This window comes from Crassostrea angulata, chromosome 10, assembly GCF_025612915.1.
Source record: "Crassostrea angulata isolate pt1a10 chromosome 10, ASM2561291v2, whole genome shotgun sequence".
Lineage (NCBI taxonomy): Eukaryota > Metazoa > Mollusca > Bivalvia > Ostreida > Ostreidae > Magallana > Magallana angulata.
The window spans coordinates 24,317,821-24,328,778 of record NC_069120.1 but is presented as its reverse complement, the minus strand read 5'-3'; the positions used below and the strand labels follow the sequence as shown (position 1 = coordinate 24,328,778).

General features: G+C 35.4%; 1 protein-coding gene across 1 annotated transcript; it reads left to right on the top strand.

The window, feature by feature from the left end:
- Positions 1-4,668: 4,668 nt before the first annotated feature.
- Positions 4,669-10,230, top strand: LOC128167878 (uncharacterized). Its single transcript, XM_052833824.1, has 3 exons — positions 4,669-5,262; positions 7,770-7,793; positions 8,530-10,230. Exon 3 carries the CDS (start codon positions 8,535-8,537, stop codon positions 9,966-9,968), a length of 1,434 nt encoding a protein of 477 aa, XP_052689784.1. The 5' UTR covers positions 4,669-5,262; positions 7,770-7,793; positions 8,530-8,534; the 3' UTR covers positions 9,969-10,230.
- The last annotated feature ends 728 nt before the right edge of the window (positions 10,231-10,958 follow it).

Below are 10,958 nucleotides of genomic sequence, written 5' to 3'. Positions count from 1 at the left end.
GCTTGTCAGTATAAAAAATTAACATTTTTAGTGGAAAAAATCTAATTCCTTCCAAAGAATTATTGCAATTCGATTAAACAAATTACCTGTCGCAAGTTTATGGGGTTTTTTTTCCTGCAACATAGCCCGCATGAATCATTAAAGAAAGTATTTTAGGTTTATACTTACAAACAAATTATTGGATTGATGAAAAGAAAGCAAAGGTCACTAAATTAACTAAATCATTGTAATATGAACATCACTACATTAGATAGAAGAAATAGCCAATTATTCACATGAAGAAATTGAAGTCTGACATCATTGTGATTATTTCGTGCAGTCCGTGATTGCTGAAGGTTTCGACCGATCGAAAAATAAACTGACTGGTTTGAACTGGATCATGTATCCTTAGAACAATGAGTTACAATCGGTTTTCCTAAGAAATGGAGGAAAAAATACTCGGTGTGTGAAAATATTGTATTGAATCCAGAATTACGCATTTTTTCTGCAAAACTCGCTTTCTTCATATGGCAAATGAACCAATAAATTAAGAAACAAATTCCTTTTCCAGTGGCGAACGCTATTGGAATGTAGTCCATACTTGGACAAAAGTGTATTTGGAATGGTGACATATTCAGATGTAACATTATTGAAAGTCCTTTATGCTCATGTGAAAAAAGCAGAAAAATCATTCACCGATTTTTTTTCTATTGTGGAAAAATAACTCCAATTAATCTGTTAAATTAATCATGTTAATACTATACTGTAGTATACAGAAAACTTAAAATCTATTTTCCAACGTGGATTTTTTGTAACGAAGTCTTGTCGTTTCTGATTTATTTTTTATAGTAAGAAAGTAACGTTATTCATCTTGATTGTATTTAGATACATGCATATCTACTTTACTTTTTTGGGTCATTTGCATAATGGATATATATATATATATATTGTACATTTATCTAAATATTAAACATTGTTTTGTGTTAAAATCATAGACAATAAAGTATGTTCAAAGCATATTTTCTTCTCTCTTCATTGTCCATGTTAGGTGAGTAAAACTGTTAAAAAGACGGAACAGCCAAAAATTTAGTCTTCAGCCCATGCAGTCCGTTGTTTTCAATATGATGAAAGCTATTCCGCTCGACCTCAAAATCGTTCGTGAAGAATAAACTTGATAAGCTTAACAATAATGGTTGAACAAGTCAATAACAACATTATTTGTTATAAGAATTCTAATAAACATTGAATAATGGACAACATAAAAAATTTTTAAAAACAGTTTTAGCTCACCTGGGATGAAAGCTCAAGTGAGCTTTTCTGATCATTTTTATCTGTCGTCCGTTTGTCCGTCCATCTATTCGTCCGTCTGAGCGTAATTTTTTCACATTTTCAACATCTCCTCCTGAACCACTGGGCCAATGTCAATTAAACTTGGCACAAAGCACCCTTAGGCAAAGGGAATTAAAAGTTGTGAAATTTAAAGACCACATCCTCTTCAAAGGGAAGATGATTAAGGAATTATTGAAAATGTTTGAGAATTTTTCTAAAATGTTCTTCTCAAGAACCATTTGGCCAGGAAAACTGAAAATTACGCGGGAACATCCTCAGGTAGTGTAAATTCAAAGTTTTGAAAATCATGAGGTAGAGTGGAGCCACAATGGGGTCAAATTTTTACATAAGAATATGTAAAGAAAATCTTTAAAAAACTTTTTTTTTCAGAAATCAATCTGAAACTTGTTTGGAAGCATCCTCGTGTAAGGTAGATTCAAGTTTGTTCAAATCATGATCCCTGAAGACAGGGTGTATAGATGCAAGTTATTAAAGTCATGATCCCCAGGGATATGTTGGAGCCACAATTGGGGTGGATTTTTTTTAGATTGGAATATATAGAGAAAAATCTTTTAAAATATCACACTAAAAACATTTGTTTCAAAAAGCTGTAACTTAGTGAAAGCAACGTTAGATAGTGTATACATTGTGTTCAAATTTGTCAAAATCTTGAGGAATCGGGTGGAACCCTATTGGTGGAAGGGGGCGGGTCCAATTTTACAAAGGTTAAAATTTTAAATTATTTAAAAAAAAAAACTCAAATGTTTTTATATATGGTTTTACTTATATGGAAGCATTTTGGAAAAATTGTTTAGACTTCGGCCCATCCGACAGTTCCTATACCTTACAAGGGATTCAGAGTTTGATTTATATGTTTACATATTCTACATAAACAGTTGTTTAAAATCTTTTTTTGAACACAATAGAATTACCCTGTTACAAAAGGGGCTTAATGATTAAAATTAGCATATCCTAAAGGGAGGTTGAACTTTTTTAAAACAGAATATGTTAAACCACAATGTCCAGATATTTTGTATATGACTCCATAAAGCTGCGTTGTGGCCTGTGGGTCTCTTGTTTTTTAATCTCTTGTGTAAAAGAGGTTTATTGGTGATTCGGTAGTACATACTCGGGCAAAATTGCTCTTGAAATTGTTATTGGTCAAGATGGCGAAATGTGTTTGCTATATGGAGTATTTATATATAAACTTCGAAATTGTGTTTTGAGAAATAGAGGAGGAAACATTCAATGAATATGAATCTTTTAAATGAAATTACTTAATCGGAATTTGAACTGTCGTTTATTTATACTCATTTTCGTTTGTAAACAATGTGCAAACGGGTTAAGTAAGGTATAGCAGAGTCCAATATATACAAGGGTGTATCAATCGAAAGACGAAATCACATTGGATATATCATCCAACGCTATGGGCTATGAGCTGTAAGAGCAAACTTCGATTAAGTGTCTGTCGGACTGCATATATGTGCATTTACATACATATCGCCTTGTTTATCATAAGTAGTTGTTGTAAAATGTTGTCTTTGGCTCATGTTTAATGTCCTTCGGACATATTTCAACTTTACTAAACAATAAGAATGTTCATTTTGACTAGTTTCAATGTATTTTTTTGTGTTAAAACTTAAATATATCAGATTTCCACTGATACACATTTAAATTATGTCGCCTGGCTTTTGTTTTGATTTATTTTTTCGTTTTGTTTTCTTTTGAACAAGTGTCAAATTGTAAATTTTGTATCTATATCCAACTAGTTAATTCCAACTTAACAAACGACACAAGAACTGCTTGTTGTTGTTTTTATTTTGTTGTTGGTTTTTTGTTTTGTTTTTGGTTTTTCGGGGTTTTTTTGTAGTTGTTGATCTGACGAACTTCACCTTATTAGTATTATATATATTTATTGTATCTCACAATATCTTATATGATGTAAACGTATGAAAGCTGTATGTTGTTCTCCATAGCGAGAGTGCACGCTCTGCAGAGACTCTGAAGCCTACTGGCTTCGCATTTTGCGTGCCTCGCATATATTATGTTTAATGCTGATGAGCTTATTGCTCAAAGTTGAAATAAATAATAGTTGTTGCACCTGTCGCTTTAAAAATAATCCAGATTATCTTATAGAATTGAGGGTCACGTAAGAGTTTCGTTCGATTTACGAATTAAAAAGAGCATTCACGTTTTACAAAATGCACACAGTTAGCATTCATACGATTACAGTGCATATCAGTACAACGTATATATACTCATGGTATAAATCAAGAGATGATTGCTCAAACTACACTCCCCACAAATTTTAACTTGTTTTATATACTAAATTAAGTAACATCAAAAATGTTGTTTACTTATCAGTAGAAATAAAACTTCAATTCTGTTTCAGAACTTTGCTTACAATTACAAACTTAAAAACACACAAAATCTACAAAGAAGTTTGATTTCAGGAGTGACCTAAAACGACCGGCAGGTTGTGTTTGTTCCACTGTGGGGAATAAAACCCTCAAATAACACAGGCAACGTGTGGCAACATTTCACCAAGAATTGATATATTTTTTTTTTTTGCTTCACTTGTGTATAAAAACATATATCTCAAAGATGAGTCGAGTTGGTACGATTTTTTATTAGAAAAAAAAATCGTGATCGTACAATCTTGTCATCAAATTAAAAAGAAAGAAAATGGAACGTTTAAATGTCCGTCTGTTTTCTGGCACACATACATTTACGTACACCTGAATTGATTCATAAATGTCGCAAAAAAAAAACAAACCCCAAAAAACAAAACCAGCGGAACCTTGAGACAACATACCGGTAGAGTTTAGTAAGTAATAAGATTAAACAGGGTTAGCAGGTAAATTCCCAATATAAACCTACAAAATAGACTACGATGTACATATATATACTGTAGACACAATTAGTACGATGCAATAACGAACGTTAAATTGAAATAAAAAAAGATCGGTAAAATAAACAGGACACATGTATCTTTTATATAAACGAGGACAGAAGAGAGGGGAACAATGAAAGTGTTTTAGTGTCCCGTAGGTCTCTATAGCTGTAATTGCACCTGTACAAGTAGTGTAGAAGCACCGAGGGGTCTCGATCTCGACGATAGCTTGCTTGCTTGGCTTTCTTGTTACAGATTCATCATATGTTATATGCACCGACTCTGAACTGAAACAGCCGTTTGAAATATCGTCAATGCGTTATCAATTATGATAAATAGGAGCTGAGAGGAAACTAAAGTGGGGCGCACCGGGGCATGAAGAAGTCGGGGGGGGGGGGGGGTCTTTCATACAATGGAACAATTTTGTGTGAAGAAAATGATAGATCGATCGCTGAGAAACGATTTTGTGTATTATTTGTAATAAAAATAGCTGGTTAATCTAATAAACGAATAGTCGGTATTTATTCTTTTGAGTAGCTCGATATTCGTGGAATGGGCCTGTGTGTTATAATCAAAATCGACCATATGATATAATGGGACTATTTATACATGTATATGCACTGCACGCGCGGGTAAAGTATAGACTCCCCTCTCTCTCTCCCTCCTTTAGTCCGCCCTGACATTGTCGCTTGAAAACAATCGATTGAAAGACTGAAACAGATGCGAATTACATTAAGGGGAACATTTGTAATAAAAAATACAGCATATTATAATTGCATGTAATCGAGTTCTGCGTAATATCTTTTATGGTGATAACGTACCATACATGTATATGGTTCAATACTCATCTGCTGGACAATATTCCCATTCTAATGGATTTCTTTTTGCAGACGATACCATAGTCAACATATAGTCTAACTGTGTGTATATAGTTGTGTAGACACGTGCGCATTTTTCACGTCTCGGAGGTTGCAGATGACCTTCGACCTTTCTATCGTATGATGAATCAGAGTGTAAATCAATATACTTGGGTGACTACATGAGACGCACGAATTTGTGAGGTAAGACTTTGCTATATATTTCTTACTATTCTGCATACCTTAGACAAGTGCTATATGCTTGCATGTTTTATTATAAGCGCCTATATTTATTTGTTAAATCCTGTGTGCGCTGGCACTATGCATAGGAAAAACACTAAGAGCGATGCCAAGAGATAAAGGCTTGTATAAGATATCAGATGGAACTTATGTGTGTGTGCTTCATAAATGTTTTCTTATCACAGAATCAATCTTTCTATATATTTATATATTTGAGATGATGTTAAATGCAACATTTTATATGAATATTTCTTAACAATTAATTAACGTTTCTTTGATTCCAACTTAAAGCTTTCTATATCAGTCTGTGATAGAATGAGAGTGCAAAATATGTTTTTCATGCACGCCAAGTTAAACTTTGTATATTTATGAGTACCGAAACATAACCTTGAAAAGGACGAAGTTGCATATTCTAAAATGGGCAGAGAAAGGTCGTTTTTAAATCCTTTCAGAAGGCCCATGCACGTGCATGACTGTTGGATTAGTATGGAGAGGACGTTCTTCTGCACATGTACATGTATCATATATATCCGCTCCAGTGTTTAAGGAACCCGGTAATCTCGCAGGAACAAGAAAATGTACTCAGAAATAGTGACGATGATTGTTACACTGGTGAATTGTACACTCTGCCAAATTGGTACGCAAACTTCGCTTACTTGTGGGAAGGGGTGTCTATATACATTTCTGTTTCAAATTACGATAATAATGAATGTAAAATGAAAGAGTACATGATAAATTTACACTACAATTTTGAAAAATCAACATACTATCAACCCCTCCCCCAGGTCGTCTTTTTCCCTACCTCGTAAATATCACCGTGTACACATATATTTTTTCATTGTGATAGCAAATTATGTTTTTAATTTAGTAGTAATTCAAATCAATTCTTTTAATTTATTCACTAAAGACCATGCAGTTCATAGGTTTACGAGGTTCAACAAAAGTGTATATAAATGAACACAAAAAACAAAACAGGGAAGGATCATGAGAAATGTACAAGATAAAAACCCAGTAGCACAATACAGTAGGTGGTATAAGTTTTTACAGGAAGAGCTTCGAGAGAATTTTCTTCATAAATTTTGACAATGTTTTCATTTTTTCTAAATCACAGCCATTAATGGACTCGTTAAAGTTTATAATATTCGGATTTTGATAGAATTCATAATATTACATTATTTCTCTTAATCATCAGTCATTTGGTACATTGAAAAAGCGTGCAATACTCTCGCTGTGTGGAGAAATCTTAATTTTAGAAAAATCATACCGGTCAACAAATTTCCGATCCATGCACATCAAAAACGTGGATGTTGAAGAGTGAGGTTTGGGAGGAGAGAAGTGTATATGTGTGTGGTTTTTTTTCTTCTTTTTTTTTGGGGGGGGGGGGGGGGGTGAGTATGACACGTCTTTGTTTAAAAAAAAAATCCGTAGGCCTATATACTATTAGTGTCAACTCTTTACAGTTGTCGCACTGAGGTGTGTATAATCATAGGTAACCGAGGGCGGTAGGCTCTACCTATTGGGCCCAATTAGCACCTCATTTCTTTGCATCTGCGATGCGTAGTCCCGGAAAGTTGCCCAGAGCGTTTGTGACTGCCATATATATGTATGTATGTATATGTATTGTGATAGATTAAATTGATACATGCATAAGTAATGCGCTGTTCTTGCTAAGAGAAGTAGCGTACAATAATCTGTTCCCGATTCGCTGGTGGAAATTTACTTCTTTAGAGGAACTTTAACGTTATATGGAGAAGGAAGTTTAAAAAGTGCACGGATAAAGTTGAAGAGGTACAGAAATAGATATATTCTAAGTTTGTCCAAATTAATTTTTGTTATCATTAATTCATATAAAATAAAACTTTTGAATGAACGCTTTAGTTTTGGACTTAAAATCGGTTAAAAATTGAATAAGATTTTAGTCGTCCATAAAATAGTTACGGTAACCTTTAGAATGATAATGACAATCTAGGACATGGGCTCTAAATCCTGCATTAGGTATACATATATCTAGAAGCGTATAACCGCTGTCCCGCTGTGACAGGTAAATGCTATTTGTCCAAGGCTGTCGTTGTGAAACCTGTTGCCCCGACAATTCGGCCGCGTGGACACACTACGGGACATGTTTTCTTACATAGTTCGCATGACTTCGGACACCCTTTTGCTTGTTTCGTGAACACCCACATGTGCTGTCAGGAATTTCCGGTTTGTGTTCCTTGAGCAGTGATTAGTAAAATAAATTGGCAAATTCGACGGAAAAAGTAACAAGAAGTGTTAGATCCAAATTTTTTTTTAGCGTCCGTCCATTGCTCAATATAAGGATTTGTTAAGACACACTCACGTGAAAAAGAGTATATTTTATATGCCTACAGGAAATGATATATAGTGACAAAATTCTTGTGACCGCCAGGACAGGTGCTCTATAAGTATTATGACGTCATTTAAATTTTTGACGTAATTTTTTTCTTTTTCAGATAATTAGAGAGAACACCAAAAAGGTATGTAGAAATTCTCACAAACAATTACTTAATATAGGCAGGTATTAACGAGGCAATCAGTTCTTGTCATTAAACAAAAATGAATGTATCATTTTACAAGTATGAAATACATGTACCTGAAAAATGCTATTTGTCGTAAATACGAGAACGCCTCTATTCGTATGTTCTACTTCTTGGCTTGCAACTGTAGACTGTGTGAACTACATGTATTATAAACAAGATATAATGGATAGTCTGTGTATAAAAATTGACGGAAACAATGCTTTTATTCTACCAGAAAGGAATGAGGCGATCATTCATTATGCTACTGTTTGCACACTGGTATCTATTATGAATAGGATTTGCTATTTGCTATGTATTATGCACCGAAAATGTAATAAACGTATTGCAATCAATTCAAAAAGTTAGCAAATATTTCAAATCAAGTATATATGCAAATATATCTTATTTAAAGTAACACAGACACATCGCACAAATGTAGTTTATTTGTTAACAATTTTATTGTGCCGTGTGGTAAAATTTTGCTAATGCAAATGATAAACAAGAAATCCCAATACGCACGAGAACAGAACTCTGAAAGATTGGATTACTGTGATCTCACGAGGTCATCAACCCTTTTTCTCCCATTTACCATCGCCTCCCATACAAATAAGACGTGAAGGGGCTGAACTTAGTTATATCAAACGCTGCTTTCGAACATCTTTTGTATCTTTTTCACCTTTCCCTTTTTTTCCAGGAAGGATGTCGTCTGCTCGCATTCGGAACGGATCGGCGAAAATGGAGCAATCTAACGGGCAAGATGTTTTTGCTCACGGATTTCATGGATATAAGGAAGGTTATGAACAGTTGGAGAAGATAGGGCTGATGAAGCGAGTCAAGGGGCTCTGGAACAAGACGGTTTTTCCGTTGTTTCTGATGATTTTGACTCCTCACGTCGCGCTTATCATGTGGTACGTTTCCGTGCATTGTGAAGGGAGCTACTCGGTATTCCTCGGTCATTTTGCAGGAAAACCGTTCTATACGTCAATAATAGAATTATGGGCAACCATGAGACCACCAAGCCAGTTTAGCGTGCTGGTCCTCTTTGGATTCAGCGTTTGGTCTGTTATCCTGATGAAGCTATTACCGGGGAAAATTATCAAAGGACCTTTGACACCGAAAGGAAATATACCAGTTTATGTTGATAATGGGTTTCTCAACTATATCGTTACTATGGCAACCTTTTCCATCATTACCGTTTTGCTCAAATTACAGGGGCTTTCGCCATCAGTGATATACGATCGATTTGATGAATTCATAGCTACACTTCAAATCTTCAGTCCGCTTTTCTGCGTCCTTCTCTATCTAAAGGGTCGATACTGGCCCTCTACCACAGACAATGGGGTGTCGGGAAACTTCATTTTTGACTTTTATTGGGGAACTGAATTGTATCCGCGAATATTTGGCATTGACATTAAAGTTTTCACAAATTGTCGGTTTGGCATGACCGTTTGGGCTTTACTTGTGTGCATACATGCCTTGAAAAGTTTCGAACTTTATGGCTTCGTGGACAGTATGTTTGTTTCAGCAGTACTGCAATTGATCTACATAACAAAATTCTTCTGGTGGGAAGGGGGTTACATGAGCACCATCGACATCATGGTCGACAGGGCTGGCTATTACATCTGTTGGGGCTGTCTTGTGTACGTACCCACATTTTACGCGTCAGTGAGCATGTATCTTGTGCAGCAGCCCGTGCATTTGGGAATCACGTGGTCGTCGCTCATCCTTTTGACGGGCATTCTCTGTATAGCTGTCAATTACTTAGCCGACCTTCAAAAACAGGAAGTCAGGGGGACTGGCGGCAAATGTCTAGTCTGGGGAAAGAGACCAAACATCATCCGTGCCAAGTATCAGCTCGAAAATGGCAAAGAAAAAGAGAGCATCCTGCTAGCCTCTGGCTGGTGGGGTCTCGCTAGGCATTTTAATTACTTGGCAGAGATCATGCTTGCTTTGTGCTGGACTGTCCCATCCTTGTTTGTCAACATCATGCCTTATTCTTACGTCATATTCCTCACCTTCTTGTTGATACACCGCAGTTACCGTGACGATGACAAGTGTGGCGACAAATATGGCAGTTTCTGGGTTGAATACTGCCAGATGGTACCGCATAGGATCGTCCCTCTTCTGTTCTAGCCGTGATCTGTTTCGTATTCTGTGAATCTTTGCGTTTTTTTTATTTGCTTGCATGTTTTAATTTGATTGTATGCATTAAAAACCGTACACAAGACAGAACCATTCACAATGTTTGAGCTTGTGTGTATGTGTTCATGTTCTTACGCTGCGGGTGGTTCAGGTACTAGCATTTAGAGACACAAACATGTTATTTGTTGTTTTACTAAATATTTATTTAGCATACTCTTGTAATGGGATTTTATATAAAGACATTTTTAAAAAATGTTTTTGTTGTTTTTGCAATTATAAGCACCCTTATTGCTGTTAGCACTCGTGACAGGTTGTTATTATCGTAGAAGCGCGATCTTTTGCTGCTCAGTGTATCATTTTAAAACATGTAATGCTTCCATTGCCTCTATGTTGAACCATCTATGTGCTTGATAGATCTTTACAATTATGGCACTATAATGTATTATCTTTGATGTCCTCACGGGAAAATTATACCTCAATGATACATTGTTATGTAAAAACCAAGTAAAAGTGGGTTTTTTTTAAATTCTAAAACACACAGAGTTTAATCGCCACCTACTTTCTAACTGATACCCAAAGCTTGACTTTTGTTAGTTTTTAATGGCAGGTGACATCGTGTGATCCTGAACTTAAATTGTTTGGGTCTTCTTAAATTCAGAACCTTAACGATAAAGGGAGCTTAGTAAATCCATGTCTGTGAGGGCGTACATCTATTAAAAATCCAAACTGGAAAGCTCCCCTTGTACTGTAATCCACAGTGGCATCTTATCCCCTCTCTCTCTCTCTCTCTCTCTCTCTCTCTCTCTCTCTATATATATATAATACACAAAGGTATATTTTTTATACATATGTCATTAAAAAGCAGAGCGGATAAGATGCTCCTGATGATCCCTTGCAAAACACTTCACGGCGCCCAAACATATGCGCTAGTTTCAAAACAAGTTTTGATACCAAAATATTCATGAGATACTACTGAACGAC